The 23698-nt window shown below is 37.8% G+C and overlaps 2 protein-coding genes across 4 annotated transcripts in view; both read left to right on the top strand.

The window, feature by feature from the left end:
• Positions 1 to 20574, top strand: part of ADPRHL1 (ADP-ribosylhydrolase like 1) — a 38749-nt gene extending 18175 nt beyond the window's left edge. The window contains exons 4-8 of one of the 3 annotated variants that reach the window (XM_088136538.1): positions 1105 to 1245; positions 3124 to 3251; positions 4243 to 4375; positions 5198 to 5351; positions 19344 to 20574. In XM_088136538.1, coding sequence (XP_087992664.1) covers positions 1105 to 1245; positions 3124 to 3251; positions 4243 to 4375; positions 5198 to 5351; positions 19344 to 19356 — 569 coding nt within the window. In that variant the 3' untranslated portion in view covers positions 19357 to 20574. Of the gene's footprint in view, positions 1 to 1104; positions 1246 to 3123; positions 3252 to 4242; positions 4376 to 5197; positions 6100 to 8128; positions 8561 to 19343 lie in introns of those variants that run through there. The other 2 variants (XM_025163229.2, XM_007422960.4) reach the window with 2 other exon arrangements.
• Positions 10812 to 16145, top strand: LOC148216444 (uncharacterized). Its single transcript, XM_088136616.1, has 3 exons — positions 10812 to 13615; positions 14528 to 14700; positions 15061 to 16145. The coding sequence occupies exons 1-3, from the start codon at positions 10812 to 10814 to the stop codon at positions 16143 to 16145; spliced, it is 4062 nt and encodes a 1353-aa protein (XP_087992742.1).
• Positions 20575 to 23698: the final 3124 nt, after the last annotated feature.

The raw sequence follows: 23698 nt of genomic DNA, 5'->3' as shown, positions 1-23698 counted from the left end.
TTCTAGAAGCCAACATGCACATTCACTACAAGAGCAGTTGCCGTGAAAATGCGCAAAATCAGTCAATGAATCAATCAATCATTGGCCCCAGTGAAGAGAAGAAAGTGTTAACTAAAATTCTAATCAGTCTTGTGTCCACGCAGTGACATGCAACAGGATATTAATTCTTTTTTTATTTTAAGTAGTGCTGAGAATCACTAAAAGTTTGTTTTGAATCTCTGCATCCCATTCTCATGTCATAATCATTGAGATCAGAACTGCATATAGAAATGAAGTAAGTCACCAACCTGGAATGTTACCATGAAAACATGCCAGACAGCAGATACAGTCATAGCTATTCTCTGAAATGTTCCACAGTTACGATTATGCGCTGGCAGTGGTACATAAAATATTATGTACATCTTTGGGAAGGGGACATTTTCTTATGTCCTTTTTTTTCAGTTCTGGGGGGATATGAAGTTTGAAGTTGGATCTGGAGGTTGAGTCATGGCAACTGAGAATCTTCATCAACATCCTGAAATTGGATGTATTAAGACTCACAGCACATGTATTTATTATGCTGCGACTAGCAATGTAGTTTGGCCACTTGGGGCTATAAAGTTATTTAAAATTTTAAACACCCCCAAATGGCCAAACTACATTGCTAGTTATAGCATAATCTTTTATTTTATTCTTTAAAGAACTTTTGTTGGCTTGCTGGTACATTAGATGAAATATATCTATATCTATATCTATAAAATGGAGTCTGTTAGCATTTAGATTTTTAAAAGTCTGTGTGCTTTATAAAACAGCAACTCCTGAAAACTAAGCAGAGGATTCAAATACCTGTAAATTATCTCATGATAGCTTCTTTAATTTTTCAAAAGGGTGTATTCTGTTGTATGTCTGATCCATGAAAACAAAGCAGATGAAATTTTAATTGGCTTTAAAGTAAGTATCTACTTTAGCCTGACAAAATAAATCCTCACAGCAGCAAACTAAAACAGTTATTTTCTTCTGCACACATAGGTATAATTACGTCCACAAACTTGTTTTTTTTAAATGTTGTCTGTATGAACTTCCTTTTTTACCATAATCACATTCATCTTTATGTGTTAATTTCAGGTTTTTTAGGATCCCTTTGTTCAGCTCTGTTTGTTTCATATGCAATCCAAGGAAAGCCGCTGGTCCAGTGGGGAAGAGAGATGATGAAAGTTGTTCCAATGGCTGAAGAATATTGCAAAAAGACCATCAGGCACATGGCAGGTAAAACTGATTAATGGGCCATTTCAAATTCATAATAGGGAAAGAATATCACCTTTTAAAATCCTCAATAACTTTGTTTAGTTACCCTTTCCAGTCATTTAACTTTGTCACATTTATAAACCCACCCACCTCATACAAAATGACTCTGCGCGGCGTACAACAATTAAATAAAACAACAAATAAACAATCATTATAAAAAAGATAAAAAGTGATTATTAAAATGGAAATATTATCAAAAAATTTAAAATATACAAGCCCCACAGAGAGAACAGGATATCAGTAATAGTGGAGCCATCTAAGAATGTCTCTGGTTCCCAAAGACACCCAGGCCTGATGACATAACCAGGTCTTGAGGGACTTCCTAAATGACAGCAGGGAAAGGGCGAGCCTCACTTCTCAGGGGGGAGAATGTTCCACAAGGAGGGAGCCCACATCCTGGGACCCACCAAATGCAAGTCCCTGGTCAATGAAACCTGTAGCATATCTTCCCTGCCGGATCTAATGGGACGGGATGATGTAATCGGGGAGAGGCAATTGTCATTTCCAGTTTGAATTTAAATTTAAATGATATTATCATGAGGTAAGGATTTTATTTATTTATTAGATTTTATCCTGCCTTTATTGGGTGAGAAATGTAGTGAAATACTAATTTAAAAAATAACGACACATGATTTGTATGGACAAGCAATGTGCTCTTAACAAGCACCCCATTTTTTTAATGGAAGTTCTTCTACTTTTATCCAAACTGTTGTTGCTGTGGTTTCTTAAGAGTTAGAGCAGGTGCAGGATTAACACTTATAGGTCCGGCTCTGACAGGAGGGTGCTGGCATTCTCCCAGGGCAATGCCATCTCTGAGCAATATACGCAAGCCTCTTGAAGCATGTGCTTGTAACCCCGTCATTGTGGAACCTAGTGCTATTTTAGAAAGGGGGGGTTGAAAAAAAGGATCCCTGCTTGAAACAAGACTGAACCCTGTTTTTTAAGAAATTTGGTTAGCCTTACAGTTTCTATCTTTCCTACTCAATAGCCTTAAGTGGCTGTACATGGTGGCACTAAACTAAATATAGTAAAGAAAATAAGTACAATTTTAATCGCTTACACTGCAGCTACTTTACAAATTACTTTTTTCCTCCCCCCAAATGAAAGACAATTTCCTATACAGAAAGAACTCTGCCATAAAATGTATTTGCAAGTGTTCTTTCTAGCGCAAATACCATGGTCAGGAAGTACATTTCAAACAGAATAGCATGACGCACTTCAAGAGTGGTAGTGAGCGTGCCCTTTTTTCTCCTCAAAAATTATTCTTGTAGAAAAAAACGTCAAAGATGAAACACCCTAAAATAAAATTTGTATCTTTCATACGATGCCTGTATAATATTCAAGTCCTCAGCTTAATATGACACTCATTATATTAACAAAGGATATCTCAGGGTTCAGTTTGTGTATCAAAAGCTTTAGTTACCTAGTTAGCTATGTTACTATAATTGCATTAAAGGATGTCCTTGAAAATGGCCTAGAAATGACAATTAATATAAATCATATGGCAGTCAGATTGCTAACAAAACCTGACTTCCATACATGCATTAAGCCAATAATAAAACATCTTCAAAGACTCCCAGGCTCAAATCTAAATTCTGGACTAAGCTCACACATAAACTCAAGGTACCGAAAGATTCGGACAGATCTATCCTGCTTATTCCATATTTTGTGTTAGCTGACCCTAATTCTTTGTCTTTATGGTAGTAAAAATCTTCCTAGCCTATTCTCTACTGTATATAAGTTGTTATTAATGACATAATAACATGCTTTGACTATGCTTAACTGAAATAATTTTTCAAGATTAAATGTGCTATAATTATACATTTATTTTCCATTCAGAGTATCAGGAACACTGGTTTTACTTTGAAGCAAAATGGCAATTTTATTTGGAGGAGAGGGAGATCAATGAAGAAAACCAGAATAAACCTCATTTTCCTGACAATTATGATGCTGAGGAAAGAGAAAAGGTAAATTCTTCAAGAAACAGCTGTTTAAAGTGTGTGTGTGTGTGTGTGTGTGTGTGTGTGTGTAGAGGGGAGGAATAGATATGAATTGATACTTTTCTTACTAAAAATGGATCCTAGCTGTATCTATGAAACCATATGACAAGTTTGTTTTGTGTCTGCATCTACAGAATTAAGCTTAAATTGGCCATTTGCAAGAGAAATAGTAATAGTAACAATCACAGTAACTGACAAAAAACATTTGAATGTTGGTGTTGGATATGCAAGTATGATAGATCCAGCTAGGGTGAGATCCAAAATCTAGTGGCTTTATTTTAAGGCTTTTAGAAGGTCAAATTCCAGAGGTGGCAACTGATGCAAATGGGTGAGAGGCAAATGTTAATAGTCAAAAGAAAGCAAATGTTCATATTCCAGGAAAACAGTGGGTATTCAGTCTGGCAGGACCTTCTCACTAGAAAGCAAGAAGTAATAGATCTCAGAGCTATAACATTACTGGGTCAGGTTGAATTACAATAATAGGTACTGAAATCTTATCGATCAGAGTTGCAATGTTGTGTACTGGTTGTTTTAACAACACACTATCGGTAACCCCTGCAGGAGATGTGCTGTCTTAGCAGTACAAATGGTAAATTCCCCATCTGGTGGCTCATTCAATTCTAATTCTCCAGCATTTTAGATAGAATTGCATTCCTTTGACCCTTTATGATCTCACCATCATCTTAACTGAAACACTCAAAATAGCCCAGGGAATAGGTAAAATGGTCCTCTCGCAAAGCTAAATAATAAAGGTATGTGAATGGTGACCAGAGAGTGGATGTTGCTCAAAGCATTAAAAGCAAATAAATCAGGGGACTGGAAAGCGTAAACTGCAGTTTCATGTTTCTTTATCAATCTATGTTTTTTTAAAAATGCAAACTGAGACATTTATATATGCAAGTTCTGGTTTGCACTGCTGTCAAATTCACCCAACCAAAGTTGTTAGCTATCCATTTAGACTTACAGGAGATGGAGTTCTGAAGGTCGTGGTGGAAGGAGAGGTCATGATGCTCCCATGATTGCATATGATGCTCTCTTGGGATGTGGTGGTGATTGGACAGAGCTTTGTAACCGGGCAATGTTCCATGGAGGTGAGTTAGTGCTTTTTGTATTTCATCTATAGTTCTTCCCTTGTAGAAATTAAGAGCAATATTTTCACAGAAGTTTTCCCCAACCTAAGGTTCTCCAGATGCATTGGTCTACAATTCACATAGCTCCTGGCAGTCTGGCCAGTGTTCCGTTGAAAGTTCTATTGCCCACTCATCAGTTAATTCACACATTTTCACTGCAGGACTCACTTTCCATTAGGGAGAGCAGAGTAACCCAAGATAAAGAGGACAGTAGTGCCAGTTCTTTAGATATTCTCTTCTATTTAAATTCAAAAGTATGCATGCAACATAAGCCATTTCCTGTCTAATAACTTAAGTGATATAAAACTTTTCCTCATTACTATTTTGGTACAATAATAATTAGAGAGCAAACTATGCTGTCAACTGATATTAATGAGGAGTAGCTTGTGGTAGTAATGTAGACTATCTTCTGGTTTTTTATGCAGCTGGTTGAGGGGATTGTGCACAAAGAAAGAATTCTAATGTTGCATGAGAGCATCAATTTTTATAAATCATAGAAAGCTAGTTAAGAAATGCCTCGATTCACTCGTAACATCACAATAGTGGAGTACAGTGTTGTCATCTTGCTTCTATGATATGCTGGGTTGCATTTATTCACAGTTCATGCTGGTGAAAGGTGAGGGTGGAGATGCTGGTGAAATTTTAGGGATTCAATTCCCAAAGATGCCTGGAAACATGTCAGGAATACAACCCAGATCATTGTTTGGTAATAGTCTAACTTTCATGGAATAGTTAAAGTCCCTCAATGAAACTGACTGCTCATTTGTGCTTTTGATTGTTTAGGTGAGAGCGCAGCTACGGGATCAATTGCTGGCTGCTTGTATGGGCTTCTCTATGGCCTCACCAAGGTTCCAAAAGGCTTGTACCAGGATCTTGAACAAAGGGAGAGGCTTGAATACTTGGGAGAGATTATTTTCCAACGATCTTCAGAGGAAAAGTAAAGATGCTTTTAATTTTTTATTTTCTAATAAACTGGTAGCCAGTTTTGAAAACCTATTTGCAGGAAAGAAAAAAAAAAAAGACCAGAAGCCCCCTTTTGTTTAAGATTATGCTATTCAGTAATAATGGTGAGTTCATCTTCCCCCAGTATTAGGGTTGCTGCCCTGAAGTATTTAAACAATGTTGGCAGTCAGTGTTTTAGCAAATCTTTAAAGGTTATCTATGTTTCTTCAAGTGTAGAATTTTGGCATCAATTTTAAAAAGCGAATCTTCTACAAAATCTTTTTAATGACATGAATTTCTGCCTCACTTTGTTAATAATGTCACCCTGTCATCTGTATGCTCATTTTCACTTATGCCATCATTGTATATAAAAATATAATTCTATCTGCACACCAGAGACTACTTTCATCAACCTTCTAAAAGAGCATTGCTATTTTTTAATGCACTCTGTTTCCCTGAAATTTTTAATCTTAAGTCCTGTCACTTCCTTTTAATATGACACTTTGTCAGACTTGCAGCGCACCATTCTTCTAAAGAGGGAGAGCCAACACCAGGAAGTGATCCAAGAAAAGGCAGAAAATAGCTACCAAAACCATACAAATAAATGTAAAAAACCACAAAACTACAATGGTTCCTAGTTTAGCCTTTCGGATTTTTTGATGCTATTTTTTAAAAAACAAAATTTGTAATTCTTTGGGTGGCTAAAATTCTTGTAAATAAATGAATGTTATGCCTCTTCATAAGCATTGTTCTTTATTTTCACACTGTGCTTATTGCATGTTCCTGTGTTGTCACTGGAATTTTTGCTTACAGTTGTCACTAGAGGTCAAGGTTAAAGTGATTTATTTGTTGGCAGACAGTTCCTCAATTCTGATTCACTTCCACTTATATATTTGGTCAGGATTCAGACCCATTCAGAGCTTGGGAATAAACTGAAATTGCCATTATTTACGTCCAAGTAGACACATACAGGATTACAAGAGAACACTTGGGTCTCACTAAAATGAATGTGAGAAGCTTACTTAAATTGCACTCATTTCCATAGGACTTAAGTATGGCTAAACTGTCAGTGTAAGAAGAATGATCAATAGTCCACATTAAATGCTACAAAAATGTCTCCTTACTAACTTCTCCAGTCCATCCTACTCCAACAGTTCTGAATCATGAACAATAAAATATCCTGCTGTCAACTGAGTGGATTAGAGACTAGTGAGGGAGGACACCCATTCCTTTTTTCCATCCCTTCCCAATTCTATTCACTTTTATTTTTCTCTCCCTTTACAACATCAGACTTCTTCCTTCCTGTTCATGTTAGGGTGAAAGATGATAAAGACAAGGAGGCAACAGAGTCAGGCACAGACAGCTATAAGGCCTGGTCCTTCCCTTAACATCTGTGTCAAAATCTGCAAGAAGGCAGGTGCACCGTCATGATTGAAGCGCCACCCCTTTTGTACATGCATGCAATGTCACACACAGAAAAGGGTGGGATTTCTATCACAACCTCATTCCCATCACGCAGATCTGGACTCCTCTCACTCCATGGACACTGCTGGTCTTTCCTCATCTATCTTAGGGCTGGTTTACATAGTCCTTTACTGAGTAAGTAAAATAAGTGGCCACTAATGCACTGCCATAGAACAGCCTTTCCTAATTCCTGCTCCATAGTATACTTACCTGTACTTGTTTTAAAAATGCATACTCAGGCATCTAGCATGTACAGACTATTCTCAGTTGCTGAAAGCTGCTCATGTGGAGAAAATAGACGTTGAAATAAAACCATACACTTACTTTTTTGACCAGATACTAATTTAACTTCAGCTAGGTAAAAGATTATCTTAATTTGCTATGCAATTAGTGGTAACAATAACTTCAGTTCCAGCTTAGATATGATACATTTCATGATTCTTTAACAGCTTTACTGTAAGAGGAAGGGGGACCATTTGAAAGTATTTGTGAATCAACCTCTGAATTAGGGAAATTTGTACCTACAAAGTGTTTTGGATTATAGTTCGCACAACCCTCTTCCCACTGATGATGCTGGCCTAAGCTGAAGGGTACTACCAATAGAAGAGAACATATGTAGCTCATGGTTGAACTGTGGAGTCCTTGGGGTTCTCTGAGCTTGGTTGCTTTCTTGCAGACGTTTCATTACCTGACTAGGTAACATCTTCAGTGCTAGAAGGGTGTGGGGTTTCAGCTCTGTTTATATACGGTAGCTTGCCCTGTCAGTGTTGGTGGAGGTGTAGTTTTCTCCTTGGTAGTTCCTTGATTAGGCTGTTGTTTACCTACTGTAAGCTATTGTATATAAACAGAGAGCAAACCCCACTCCCTTCTAGTATTGAAGATGTTACCTAGTCAGGTAACAAACACATGCAAGAAAACAACTAAGCTCAGAGAACCCCAAGGACTCTGCAGAAGGGTATTGAAATATAAAATATCTGGAAGAGAGGAGATTACCTATCCTTGTCCTACATCCTTCCAAAGTTCCTGTTAAAAGAGGTATCTTGCTTTTTCATTAAAGGAGGTAGAATGAAGGATTGCATATGTAACTCTATTACAATAATACTATATTTGTATATTAAAAAAATAAATTGTAGTAGTTCCAATGGATTGCATCATATGTTGCTTCCTACAGCCATGAAGCTTAATTCCTACAGTTGGTTACTATACTGCATTTCCTAGGTTTTGGAAGAATCCCATATCTTGACACCCAAATAAATATGTTGCAGGAACAAGCCATCATATCTTAACACCCAGATAAATATGTTGTAGGAACAAGCCACCATGCTGTCTGCTTAACCCACCTCCTAGTCATGGGATCCTAGAGGCTGCTGCAGAGGAAAAGCTATTGCCAAGACTTCTTGCACAAGATCATAATATTTCCTGGGAGCTGAAATAATAATAATTTATTACAATTTATTTCCTGCTTGACAGATCACCTGTCAAGGCACAACTGCCCAAGGTAATATATAATATTAATAAATAATAGAAGTACAGTTATCTTGCATAACAGGCCCATAAAACTAAACTGCTTTCCATGTCCCTAAATTAAACATTAGCAACACAATTAACATGATGCAGAATTTCTGTTTTATCCATAGTATCACAGGAATGGGTTCCCGCACTACAGAGATCATGTAGAAATGAGCTGTATGGATGTGGCTCTGAATATTTAGGTTCTCTGGATAAGAACAGCTGCAAAACCAGCATCAGCTACAAAGCCTTTGGAATTTGCCCTCTGTATCAGAGAATAACATTTTGGTCAGTAGTCAAAAGGGCATTGTCACCATAAATGCATCACAGTCCTAGTTGGAACTGAAATGACCGTTTCTTCCCATGAGAAAGTTCCCATACGTTAAAGAACAAATTTTAAAGCCATCTGGAATGTTTAATCATCTTCTTGAGCTCACACTTTCATAATGGAAAGAGAACCCAGTGACAGGTGGGGCTCCGATGCTGAGGTCAGGTTCAGTAAATATGTACTAGAATCCTCAAAGCAATGCCTTCCTCCATTCTGTCATGTGTGTATCATGGCGAGGACCCAGCACAACTTGTTTTTAATAAAAGTGTTGTCACAGGTGCAATGGGGGGGGGGGGGGGACCCTTGCCCTTCAAGAAGATACAATAACTTGACCAAATACTGGCTTTGAATTGTTTATTTCATTCAGTGATGGTCAATGGACAAATTTTATTTTTTTCTTCTGTGTTGTCTTTTATGAATATGGTAAGGGTTTATATAAAGGGAGCCTGTGACTATGAGAATAGTTGCTTCAGTCTAATGTTCTTATGTGCAGCATTATCCATAAGTGAAACACTGCATACTGGATTCTGCCATTTTAATTTTCAGAAAGAGGAAGAGTATTTGGGGAGGAACACAGGTCAGACTGCCATCAGCATAGGTTGTGATTTTTAAGGAACCACCTACATTTCAGATCATGAAAAGCTGAGATTACAACAAATGCTGTCAAAACAGATTGTTCCTTCCTCCCCTAAATTTGGCCCTGGACTTTCTGTTTGCAGGACATAGGTGCTAAAAATATTTTCGTCATTAAGTGGCTACTGCTGAGCAAGGAATAAAGCAGTGTTCCTCAACCTTGGCAGCTTTCAGGTTTCTCAGGCAGCCATGCTGGTTGGGGAATTCTGGGAGTTTGGAGTCCATCCATCTGAAATCTGCCAAGGTTGAAAAACACTGGAATAAAGAGTTGCCTGGCTTTACAATGATCTGGATGGCAGAATCAATATGGACAGCAGCTCACATTGCTTCTTGGAATCAGACATGCGTTACACGGGCTGGGCACCTTCTTGTTATGTGGTATTAAGGATGAAATCCTGTGTTACTGGAGTCACTCATTTCTTTTGCCCTTGACCTCATCAGGATTTCATCCCAAAACAATTGTTGTCCTGCTTCTGCTTATATATGAAGAGGTATAAAAACTTAATCCTGTTCTGATCTGTAAGATGAATCCCACTCACATGCTATTTTATTATTTGATGAATTAACCACCCATGATTTTTATGGTGCTGGAAAGTTGAAACCACTGGCGTGTTCCACCACCCACCCTCCCTCCAGGCGATAGTCTATTGCTGTTGATTTCACTCTGTGGCTTTCACACTGAGTTCACTATTTTATTTAGTAACAGATCCTCTCAAGTTAAAGCACTTCCTAAATCTGCAGCTGCCTGTATTCTAATTCTTCAAACAGAAGTGTACTTACAACCATGTTAATAACTGAAATGGTACAGAGGTCAGTTTATATTATCCTGAATATCTTTGCATACACAAAGCTTTTATCTTTGGCCTTTGTTATTTACTGGGATAAAGCCGCCCAGAGTTACTTTGTGTGAGATGTGCAGCTATATAAATGTGATATATACATAAATATAAAAATAAATAAATAATGCTTTCAGAAAAGAGATTTTAAGAGTACATTTCTCCACATAATGGGAATTCTGTTTTAATTTAGCTAAGTGGGCTTTGGGCCTAAATTTATCAAAACTGTAGCCTCCTATACTTTAACATCAGTTTGTGGGGCATGAAAGACTGCTGAAATAGATTTTTTTTTAAAATTGAGCAAACTTGCCAGCATTTTTTTAGTTCTGTAAAAAAAATGTGCAACATTCAGCACTACTTAGTAACTTTGTTTCTTGGTATCCTTTATTTAGCTGTTGGTTAAAGCAAACACGTATGCAATACTTTTTTTCAAAGTTAATGAAACATTACTGTATTGTTTATATCGGATAATACAATAGTTGATAATGGTCAGTCACAGACAGGTACCCGTAATCACAGGTTGATGATGGTCTTGACTAAGGTGATGTATTTTATATAAATGTGTACAATAGACAAATGGTTGCACCTTTAAGAGCAATTTAGTATAAAAATGTAATGTACAAAGTATGTTTATGGTTCCTCTTCCCAAAGCATTCATTTTCTTCTGTGCAGCAAAAGCAAAGTTATGAAGGTGAGCAACGATATGGTGCCGATTGATCCCACAGCACTGAAGAAGAAACTCAGTAAGATGTCAACCCAACTAGGTGCCTTTGCTGTTCTCAGCAGCCTTTTGCTTTACCTCACGGACCTTGTGTCTAACAGCGTTCAGGTTGAAAACAAAAAAGTCAAGTGGCTAGAAAGCGTAGAAAAAAAGATGAGTTCAAAGCGTGAGCACCAAAGCACGAACCATGGCATTCGCCCTACAAAATTTCAACTTCTGCAGTCAAGGTTCATGAACAACCATCGGGAGCCTTACAGAAAGAAGCTAAGAGAAGTGGGCAAGTTGATTGTTAAAGAAAAGAATTATGCCCCTAAAAATGGGCTAACTTCCATTATAAGCAAGTTTGAGAGAAATTCATCAGCCGATGAAGAAAGCTCAAAGACAAGATGTCAAGAAAAAGCCAAATGGATTAGCTTATGTGGGAAAAATACTGTAAAAAATGTTCTTAAGAAATTTTTAGCTGCTGAGGAAAAAGAAGCTAAGGAGAAGCAGCCAGATCTAAAAAAGAACCTACCCATAATAATCAGTAAAAACTCTGTCTTCTCCTTAATAAAAGAAAAGTTTGAGCAAACTAGTAATGTCTGTTCAGCTATTGATGTGAGAACATTGTTACCACGCAAGGGGGAGAGAAAGGACAAAAAGCCTCCACACCAAAAAGCTATCTGCAAAGAAGAAATTAAAATACCAAAGGACAATCTGAGAGTAGCAACAAATATCAACAGCAATAATCCACAATATTTGGTTTGTACAACTGTCCCTATGCCTAAATTTTGTGTCGCTACTGAAATTAATCATCCTTGCAGTTGGGCAACAAATACCAAGTGTACCATTCAGCTTTCTGACAATAATCTTCCAGGGAGAATAATAAAGGATTCACAGGAAAAAAATGACATTCAACTTGGTAAAAATGGAATATCAGAACACAAGGAACAGAAAAGACAGTTGCAAAGGAAACATCATGAAATGCCTAAGATGGCAACTGACAAAGTAGACACAGCTGAAACTTCAGCAAGCCCAGTTCCTAACACAGACAACATTCCACTTTCAATGGAAAAGGTATTCCTTGTTGGCCACAGGCCTACTTTACCCATGTCCAAATTAGACCAAAATCAGAATCCTACATCACCTGAAGGTAGTATGTTCTCTAGCTCTGGGAACAAAAATACAACACAAACAGTTAAGAATGAAAACTCTTCTACTATTTGCCCCTCTATCACCTACCCTACTAAAGAAGTCAATGCACTTGGTCACCACGAAACTAAAGAAGATGAGATTCCTGCCATACCAGAAGGCATGTGTAGGTCAAAAGAGACAGAAATAGAATTAACAGCATCTGCAAAAGATCCTCCCTTTGCCAGCCAAAAATGTTTTCCTAAACAGAAAGTGTTGGAAAATATTCCACCATTTCACTCTCCTATAGCTCAGGCATCTTGTAACACTGAGCCTTCAATCAAGAACCAACAATCAAGTATTGAACCTGCTGCTGTGGACAAAATGTTTCTGAGTCAGAAGAATACAAAAGATTTTGGAAGCAGATTTTCTGATGCAATTCAGGACAAAGAAAAACTGTCTGATATTCCAAAACTTATCACAGATAATGATCATAAAGCAAAACAAGGAGGCCAAAACCTGTCTGACTGCCAGGTGGAAAGTAAGAATTTGCCCCCACAGCCCTTGAGCCAACGAAATATCCAGGAGAACACTAGGCCAAATTTTTCAAAAAAATCAGATCAAGCCCTCATCTCAAAGGAAAGAGATAATAGTGTAAACGGAAATGATCTTTGCAATGAATTTGAAAAACATTACTCTTCCTTGCCCAATGTTGTGAAAAAATCCAGTTCTATCATAGCAATAGAAAATGACAAAGCCAAATCCTGCTCAGTCAATGAAATGACGCATTCAGAAAACAACTATGGCAAGGAAAGGGTGAGCCTGAGTGATTTGGATAGCTCTCAAAGCCTCCTGAAAGAACTGCTTAGCCATGAAGACCACGATCTAATGGACAGTCCCGGACCTGCTTCTGAAAAATGTCATTTATCCTCATTAGACGATTCAGTGAAAGCAGAACTCAGTATTGCTGAAATCAACAGCCCTTTATGCAAAACAGGGAACCTTCCAATGCCAACCTCATCTTCGTCACCAAAGGATGAAAATGATTTTACAAGAGATAATATATCTCATTCTCATTCTAAGAAATGCCACAGCCCTTCTCCCAGTGACTCTCTAAAGCCCCAGGATGCCCTCAGACAAGATTACAAAATAATGCACAACTTGGGCAATGGTTTAAAAGAGACTGAAAATAATGTTGCAGAAGACAAAGACATTGGTCATCAGACTGGAAAGCATCAACTGTCTTCAAAAAGGAAGCTTAGGAGGCCTGAAAATACCCCTGCATGTCTCAAGCACAATGAAGAAATGCAACCAATGCCCTTGGGAAATGACACCAGAAGGCAACAAAACATGAAAATGATGTCAGAAGAAAAGTCTGAGAAGAGCTATTTCCCTTCCCAAAATGAAATAATGTTTCCAGGAAGCAAAGATGCAGGGAACAGGGATTTGCCTGAAACAGCACAGCGTCTGGCTTCTTTATCAGTCATCAAAAGGGAACAAGAGAAGAAGAAAACAGAAGATGAAAATCCTGTACCAAAGACGGTACATATTTCCAAACCTTCCCAGAAATCAAGAAAAAATGAGTTTACAAAGAATGATGGTGGTATAACAGAAACAAATGTTTCTCAGACACAGCAGTCAACCCCATCTAAATCTAAATCTAAATCTAAATCTAAATCTAAAACTAGTAATCTGGAAATAGTCAGCAATTCAAAATGCCAAACACCGCCAAGGGAACCAGCGAAACAGGAAGGCGTTACAGAACAAGATGACACTGTTGAATCTTCTATTGTCAAACAGTCAAAATACCAGATACCACCAAAGGAACCAGTGAAACAGGATAGTGTTACAACTCAAGATAATAATACTGTACATTCTATAGTCAAGCACTCAAAATACCAAACACCACCGAGGGAACCGGCGAAACAGGAAGGCATTACAGCACAAGATGACACTATTGTACCTCCTATTATCAAACACTCAAAATACCAGATACCACCAAAGGAACCAGTGAAACAGGATGGTGTTACAACTCAAGATAATAATACTGTACATTCTATAGTCAAGCACTCAAAATACCAAACACCACCGAGGGAACCGGCGAAACAGGAAGGCATTACAGCACAAGATGACACTATTGTACCTCCTATTATCAAACACTCAAAATACCAGATACCACCAAAGGAACCAGTGAAACAGGAAGGCATTACAGCACAAGATGATGCTATTGTACCTCCTACTGTCAAACAGTCAAAATACCAGATACCACCAAAGGAACCAGTGAAACAGGATGGTGTTACAACTCAAGATAATAATACTGTACATTCTATAGTCAAGCACTCAAAATACCAAACACCACCGAGGGAACTGGCGAAACAGGAAGGCATTACAGCACAAGATGACACTATTGTACCTCCTATTATCAAACACTCAAAATACCAGATACCACCAAAGGAACCAGTGAAACAGGAAGGCGTTACAGCACAAGATGATGCTATTGTACCTCCTACTGTCAAACAGTCAAAATACCAGATACCACCAAAGGAACCAGTGAAACAGGATGGTGTTACAACTCAAGATAATAATACTGTACATTCTATAGTCAAGCACTCAAAATACCAAACACCACTGAGGGAACCGGCGAAACAGGAAGGTGTTACAGCACAAGATGACACTATTGTACCTCCTATTGTCAAACACTCAAAATACCAGATACCACCAAAGGAACCAGTGAAACAGGATGGTGTTACAGCACAAGATGACACTATTGTACCTCCTATTGTCAAACACTCAAAATACCAAACACCACCGAGGGAACTGGCGAAACAGGATGGTGTTACAGCACAAGATGATGCTATTGTACCTCCTACTGTCAAACAGTCAAAATACCAGATACCACCAAAGGAACCAGTGAAACAGGATGGTGTTACAACTCATGATAGTAATACTGTACATTCTATAGTCAAACACTCAAAATACCAAACATCACCGAGGGGACCAGCGAAACAGGAAGGTGTTACAGCACAAGATGATGCTATTGTACCTCCTATTGTCAAACAGTCAAAATACCAACCACCACCAATGGAACCGGCAAAACAGGAAGGTTCTACAGCACAGGATAACAATTCTGTGCCTTCTATGGTCAAACATTCAAAATGCCAAACATCACCAAGGCAACCAGTAAAACAGGATGGTGTTACAGCACAAAATAAGAGCACTATAACACCCCAGTTCCCTTCACTCAAGAAGTCAATGAAAGATGGTGATAATACATGGGGAAGTAATGCTGAGGATAATCTTCAGAATGAAAAAATGTCATCATCTTGTAACAAATTGAAGCCTGGAAATAATCCAGAAAACATAAGAGAGAATAGTAGTAATTCAGTCCCCGACCAGTTACCTTTCAAACACAAAAGCTCAAAAAGCCAAAAGAATAGTGCAACAGGTGAGACCATTCTGAATCCTTTTAAGAAAAATAAAATGCCACTGTCACCAAAAGAATTAAAAACAGACCCCAAAAATGGGGCAGCTGCAATTCCACAAAAGCCATCCTTAAATGACTCTAGAAACCCTCACCTGATTGCTAAAGGCAAAAAGGAAGAGCAGTGGGATACTAAGAAGTATCAGTTGCCCTCACCAGATGTGAAACTGGATAATCAGCAGGATGATAATGTGGCAGGAGGGAAGGAGCTGCAGCAAATACAAACACCAAAAGGTTATATCAAATCAAAATCTAACATAGGAATTAAAATGTATAAACATCAACAACCTGAGCAATCTTATCTGCCCTCCAATCTGGAAATACACGAGCAGAATGCTCATGGAAAAAAGGGTTCCTCGAAAAACTTTGACAAATACAGATTTCCACCGTTGAATCATGATAAGGAAAAAATGGGCTGTGAGCATGATGAAGACCCTAAATTAGGCTCATTAAACAAGACCCACCCACCCAAACAGAAGAATACACAGCACTGCTCTAGCAAATACCAAATACCAGGAGCAAATTACTTATCTAGGCTGAAATATGGAGAGTCTAAAGAAGTTGGGGCTGCTGCAATAGATGAGAACAAAGCTAGATTACTGGATTTTGAAAAATACAAAGCAGAAAGTTACAGTGAAAAAGCCATACCATTGTCTTTTAAACCACTGATTATTCGGGTAATTGATACAATTAAGCTTGACAACTGAAATAACTTCAAATCCATATTCCATTGATGGAAGCCTGTTCTCTTTCTGCTATCATTTCCCTTGAGAGCACTGAAACCACATGGAGATGGCTCTCCAGTGATCAATTTTGCCATTAAAATAACATAATTGAAATCTCATGGTAACCAAGAGTAAACATAGTCTAAGATCTATGGGAAATCTTAGATGCAGCATTTAAGGGAACAATGTAGGCATGAAACAGAATAAAATGGGATGGTGAAGCATGGCATTTACTATTTCAGACTGCATCAGGAAATACATAGCCTAGAAGTTCTTGGTTTCTTGTAATGGAGAACGGTGATGTTTGTCATGCATGGACAAGTTTGTCCCTCACTTTTACTTTGATGATAGGAATCCTAAAAAGATGGCAGGGCCCATTTTACCATCTCTGCCTCCTACCACCTTTTTCTGCTACACTGTATACTCAGCCAAAATAAAACAGTTATGCCCTTTCTATTAAAATAAACAAAATTAACAGCAAAAACAATAAAAGGTTCCAAGGTTCATTAAAAACAAAATCTTGGAGCATAAGCAATGAATGATTACGGAACTATTAAGGAAGCTCATGGAAAGGAAATGTCATGGCCTTTGTTACACATCATTCATAAGAGTCTTCTCCCCTGTCTTTTCTGAACTGGCAAATATTCCTCCAGTTAAACTGCCTTAAGATAGTTTTATTAGGGTTCAGCTATAAACATTGATTATGGCAGGTCTGCATATATACATATCCATAAACTATTCTCTTTCAGAGTAACTAGTGTTATGCAAAACATAAAAAAAAGAATGAGAAGAAGTAAGCAGAAGAAACTAAAGGCATGAGGTAAGGAAAAGGAAAGGAGATATAAATACATCTAGCTTATATCAACACCATTTACTATACCGCTCCATATGCTTCAATCCTTGCAGACCACCCCTGCTTTTACAATATCTCTACACTGCTTCATACATTGTCTTTTCTTCTTTAACTTCTCATCTTTTTCAAGAGGTCATCATCTCCATCCAACCATGACTTTCTCATTCTTCTCCTTCCTTTTGTCCCATTCAGTCTTCCTTTGTATATTTGTTTTGGAATTTGATGGTCATATCTTTTGTCTATATGATCAAACCACCTCAACATACTTCTTTTGTATTGATAGCACCCCTTCACTCTTGATCCTACCTCTCCTTTTTTTACCCCATTCTCTTCTTAACCTCACTGTTTCAAGGCATCCAATTTACTTTTACATTTCTCCTGATGTACTCAGGTGTAACTTCCACATAACAAAGTGAGCAGAAGCATACTTTTATACACAGTCATTTTCACTTCTTTTGATAATATTCATTCCTCACAACAGGTCACATCCTGCTCAATATCTCTGTACCAGTAACTGCATGTCTTAAAGTTTCTACATCCACAATCAAACGTTATGCTATGATAAAAGTGCCAATCTTCACAATCCCACAAAACTGCTGGTTTTTTAATCCTTAGAAATTAAAAAATTAGGATTAAAAATGTATGATTGGTACTTTAGGAGTTTATGAGGAGTGGGAAGAAAGACTATACAAGTTAATGGACAATTTCAGAAATCTGAAAAAAATACTATACAAATTATCAACCAGCTTTGGCCAGGATTGCTAAATGGAATCTCTATCTATAGAAGTAGATTCTCTGAAACCCTTATCCTGAGAAAAATGACATTGCCTTCATATGCTCTCCTGATGGGTTTCCTGCAGGCATCTGGCTGTTTGTTCTTGGAAACTGAATGTGAGATGACAGGTAGTCCTCATTTAGCAACCCCAACTGGGACCAGCAACTCAGTTGTTAAGTGAAGCAGTCACTAAGTGAAACTGTGACTGTGTTTATGATCTTACTTCAGCTTTCCTTTGCTTTACAGTCCTGCGAAGGTTGTAAATGCGAGGATTGGCCACACAAAGTTACTTTTTCAACACCTTTGTAACTGTGAATGGTCACTAAACAAGTCAGTCACTAAATGAGGACTACCTGTAGATGGCCTTGACATGAACTAGAAGAGGCAAGAAACAAGGATTTCTTTTTAACCCTTGTTATACTTCAGCAGAGCTTAACTTCAGCTGCAGCAAGACTGAACTGCCTCTCCTGGCTAAACATTAAGATTAGTAATCCTTCTCATTTGAACTTTATACTGTGTGTACTTGTTCTAATAAAATGGAATGAATGGCTTGGGACTTTGGAGTAAATTATACAGGCCCTGAAATCCTGCCAGTGTTTGATTTTTGATTGCTTTTAAAGGAAGCTGAGAAAACAGTCACACTAACTAAAATGTAGAAGAAATAATACAAATATACAAAAATAGAGCTTTTAATACAAAATCATCATAACCAAAAGCCATTTTGATCTATTATACCCAAAGGTTATTAGAGTTTGCCAATTAAATTATGTTGTAGAACATATGCAGGATTTCAGTATTAATTTCAAAGGAGCATATAATGAGAATCTTATTGAACAAAATACAGTATAAAGTTATTTTATAGAGTGGCACAGTAAAATCTTGACTGAAGATTTATTATTTTATTATGGTGGGAAAGTGTTGATACTGTCTTGTGTTTGGTGCCTTCTATGAGTCTAATATTTTCATATACTTTATGGCTTTATCATTTTACATATCATCCCAGTTAATCATTTTACACATAAGACTTCTGAATGTGGCAATAATATCAAATGTTGTACTGTGTGGGATTTGCAGAAAGTTGAGAAAATTACTGGAACATATGTGGAACTTTTTTACTGTAAAGGGTGACCAGATCTCAGGAGTTAATTATGGAGCAAGAAAGAGAGAATGACTTCAGAGCAGCCATGGACTCAGTTACTCACAAGCATGCCTGTGATGTGAACACATCAGAAAAATCCAAATCCAAATGCAGGAGCCGAGTGTCATCTTAAAATCAAGATTATAGCAACCAAATTCTCTTTTAAGAAATGAAATCCACCAGCAGGTGACCAAGGCAACTGCCTTAAAAGAATGTGACTTTGAGGAATTAAACAAAACATTCATAGACGCTGTCAGAAGTTTAAAGAAAATCAGTTTTAGTTTGCTTTGATCCTGTCAGCCTTACTAGGTAGACCAGACAGGAAACACGACCAGATGCACTAATTCTACTTTATTGTAAAGCTACATTAACAGAATCTTGCAAGACTGAAAGTACAATTCTCCTCCTTTACAGGTCGAGAAACTAGGGAGAGTCACTTCCGGGCCTCTTGTCCCACTCACTATCCAGCTGCAGGCTATGCTCTCTCTTATCTGACCGTTCCCCAGGCAGCAACTCTTCCCCCATCTCCCAGGGTCTTTCCCACATACCACTACAGATCTTCTGAAACAGTGATGGCATTGATGTTTAACACTCCTGCCATTTTAAAAGAAGGCAACAAGTTGTAGTGAAAACGTATCTTTTATATCACGTAAGTAACTTTAAACTAGGTGGGGGGAAAAACCTTTGAACACACACATGCACAAACAGACGAAGCAGTGTCAGTTTTTACGCAGGGTTGTAGACTTTTATAGCTAGCAATAAAAGGCCGCCTTCCTTCATATAACTTATAAATTATTTACCTATTTCAACAGTGTATAGCTTACACAACGATAAATTTTGTGCTGTTCACAATTTAGAACATGCTGCAGAAATAGCAACACTTTTTTGGTGAAACTGATTTTTGTAAGGGGCAGTTGTACATATTCTTAATTCTCCCACTAAAACCAATGGAACTAAAAGGCCCTTCACTTTGGCTGAATTATTCTGAACCCTTTCTCAGAAGAAAAAAAACAAAAACGCAGGCTATGGCTGCAAAAATCCAGTGTGCCGTGAAATGGCAGCCAAGAGTGTTCTGTTTCCCTTTGACGCCATCTAGTAATTGTCTAGATTTCTGGAGTCCTAAAAGAGACAAAGTGTCATCTCATAATGGCTATTATATTTGCTTTGGACAATACTTGCATTTATCCTAATGCCTGCTTCCCTTTGTATAGTGAAGACTTGTCTGTCTTAATACATTGTTTTCAATAACTCTTCTCAGATAAATAATTAGCCTTCAGTTTTTCTCCTTCAAGGAGAGACAGCCCACTTCTAAAGTTATGAACTTTCAATGTTAATTGGGAAAACCTGCAAGAAAACTGTAACCATGTTTAATTACAGCAATACCTCTCCCATTGTCCCTGTGTTCTTTTCTGAAACATGTTAAGAGGGTTGATCTAAACCTATCTACTAGGAAATCAGAACAACTGCAAATCATCTCTTATGTATCATCCTGTAATGCTGTCTTCTTGGTATAGTTGTTTTTCATCTATTTGAATGTATTTCTATGTTTGTTCTAAAGCAAGCATGTTTAGTACTGGATTGTTAGATAACTGACACTTTATTACTGCTATTATAATGCAGTCGTTATGAGTTTTTTTCTAGTCTACTAAGGCAAGCAAATTTATTCATTACCTCTGGGTGTCCTTACGAATTTGCTACAATGATAGGTTTATTCATTGTCCTGAATTACTAATGAAGAAGGGCAGGGCTGACTGAAGCCACTGAAGTTGTTTTCCAGCTGATAAGACAATGTTTCTGAGCAAGTTCATGGATAATATTGTTAAAGTTTAATGGCTTGACTGTTCTGTCCAAGCAATTTTCAAGATGAGCACTGCAGTAAGTTTTGTATGAATTTACCTGGCATCATCATTATATTACATTGCTGTGAGATAGATAGATAGATAGATAGATAGATAGATAGATAGATAGATAGATAGATAGATAGATAGATAGATAGATGGATGGATGGATGGATGGATGGATGGATGGATGGATGGATGGATGGATGGATGGATGGATATGTGACCCTGTTAAATTAATTTATCATGAAACCTTGTTTTTCAGTATTTGCATTTTATGTGATGATGTGATGGAATATGATCTTGGAAGGTGGGGGGGAAGAGTTGCTGCCTAGGGAACGATCAGATAAAAGAGAAAGGAGTCTCTTTTGGCCGGAGAAAGAAACTTAGGAAGGACCCACCCTAACTACTCAGGCAGTAAATAGGGAGGGCGGGAGATTTGTACTTTCAGACTTGCAAGATTCTGTTAATGTAGCCTTACAATAAAGTAGAATTAGCTCATCTATTTATGTTTCCTGTCTGGTTTACCTGGGAGAGCTGACGGACATTATAATCCCTACATACCTTGTGATTCAGTTCTCTGGGCTTCAGAGGTATTAATCAGGTTTTCAGTACATGTTTTACCTCATCTCTGCTGTCTCCAATTTGATTGGTCCTCCTTATCTGTTTGTGGAGGGTCACTTGGATTTGAGGCCTAACAGGTACATTAGGAAAAAATGCAGTAGGAAAAATTTTGTGCAATCCTGAAGTTTGCACACTCCACCAAGATGGAAGTAAAATCATATCCAAAGTTAATTGCCTAGATTGCAACCAATATTATATCGGACAAAACTACACTGAAGAACCAGGACTGTGAATATCTAACAGGCACCCATATCATTAAAACTAATCACACATTTGACTGGGAGAATACTGAAATCATAGATGCCATAAAACAACAAAAACACCCAGAGAATTCCTAGAAGCCTGGCACTCAAACAAATGAGCTATTAAGAGATCCACTCACCTGGATACCATGTACCATCCATCAGGTGCCTAATCCAAAACACTCACCACAAACAGACGAGGACCAATCAAAATGGAAACAGCAGCACTCCCAAGAATAACTGATTGACACCTTGCAGGAAACCTCCAATCACCAATCAAACCCCCTGAGTTCAACTCCTATGCAGACTAAATATTCCACAAGGCAACCCTCCCCATTGCACTGAGGAAGCTTAGCAGAGAGACAGGGTGACGCATCTGCAGAAAACCTAGTTAGCACCTTGGAATTAATCTCCCAAAGTCCAGAGAACTCAGCTGCAAAGTATGTACAACGAGCTTGGGCTACCTCTATTCCAAGAAATTATAATCTCTTTTTAAAATTTCATCTGTTAGAATTATTTATTTGTTCTAAAAAGAGACTGTATGGTATAGTGGTTGAGTGCTCGACTTGCTCCCAAGTTCAACATCACCTCAATCATGGAAGCTCACTGGGTAATGTTCGGCCTGTTATTCTCTCAGCCCAACCTATCTCATAGGGTTGCTGTGTGGAAAATTGGAGGAGGTCCATATGCTTCTTTATGTTCTTGAAGGAAGGACAGGGTTTAAATCTAAAGAAATAAACAAATGCTGGAACACCTCAAACAAGCCATTGAAGGGTTTGAGTAGAAATCAACTTTTGTTACGGTGATATAGGAGGTACAGCTGTCCCACTGAAGAACACCGAGACTATATTATCACATAGTTCTTGAATTCCTGACAAAAGGAAAGCACTGCTTGTTTTCAGTTCCCCCCAGATCAGTGATGATCTGTATGTAAAGACATAGAGCCATCTTCTGTTTAAAGTTTGTATCTGTTAGTGTAAGCCCCATTTTAATGCACAGGCCTTTCCTTAAATAGGAACATCTCATGGCAGACTTTGCAGTGTTTACGTTTCTACCACTTGCTTTGCACATGGAAGCTCTGAAGTTCTGTCTCTGTCCTAACCTTTCTAACTTGGGCACCATTCGATTGTACGAACTTCGGCTCTCGCAATCTTTGGTGATGGCCATGCTGGCTGCAGAAAGCTGCCCTGGTGTGACTATTTACAAATTCAAATAGCAAGTAATGGATAAGAGTATTCTGCCAAGACCTTGGGATCCTTTAATAGAACAGACCAGTGTAAACCAGCCTCATATAGTTCTTACATAAACATTTTTTTGAATTAAAGCTAAAGACACATATACTATGTGAAAGCTGGTCTTTCATATTATACCTGTTCTACTCATTATTTTTCCCTTTTTTTGTTTTGCTGTAAATGTCAGAGGAAAATATTTCATTATCGAATGTCTGAACAGGTCAAAACCACTGATCAAATTATGAATGGTCCATTATTAAAATATCTCTAGATAAAAGACTCTAATTATGGGTGAAAATAATCCTTAAATTTATTCTCTTTATAATGATAACTGAGAATATCAGTTGTTCTGTTGGATCACATTAATTATACTGTTGTACTCAGAGTTCATCATTTTGGCCAAAGATATGTATTACCCAATTAACTTTCAAGATTCTTGATTCTGTATTTTCCAGGATGCACACTGTATTGTTTTTACATCAAAAGAATGAGGGTTTGATTAGAAGCTCCCATGATCAAATAGTAGAAGAACAATTAGATATATTACTACTTAGCCAGAGCTAAGATATGAAGCAGGACATATTGTTCCCAGGGACATTCAAGAAGATGTCTGTTTCACATTTTTCTGAAGACAAAGGATTGAAGACCACGATATTATAAAGGCATTCATGAAAAAGCATCTCCCACTTAGCACAGCACACATCTTATAAACAAAGGCTTCATTTTGTCAGCAGGCTTTCCTAGAGAAACAACTTTCAAGTTGGAGTCCAATGCCAAGCTGCAAACCTCAAAATACAACATGGGAGTGTCCTGAAATGATACATAGGTCTGTC

This window comes from Python bivittatus, unplaced genomic scaffold (genome assembly GCF_059951505.1).
Source record: "Python bivittatus isolate LINGU-HERP-01145 unplaced genomic scaffold, Pbiv_v1 ctg000060_np1212, whole genome shotgun sequence".
In the NCBI taxonomy this organism is placed as follows: domain Eukaryota; kingdom Metazoa; phylum Chordata; class Lepidosauria; order Squamata; family Pythonidae; genus Python; species Python bivittatus.
The sequence above is the reverse complement of the archived record's forward strand: the minus strand, read 5'-3'. Positions and strand labels throughout refer to the sequence as shown.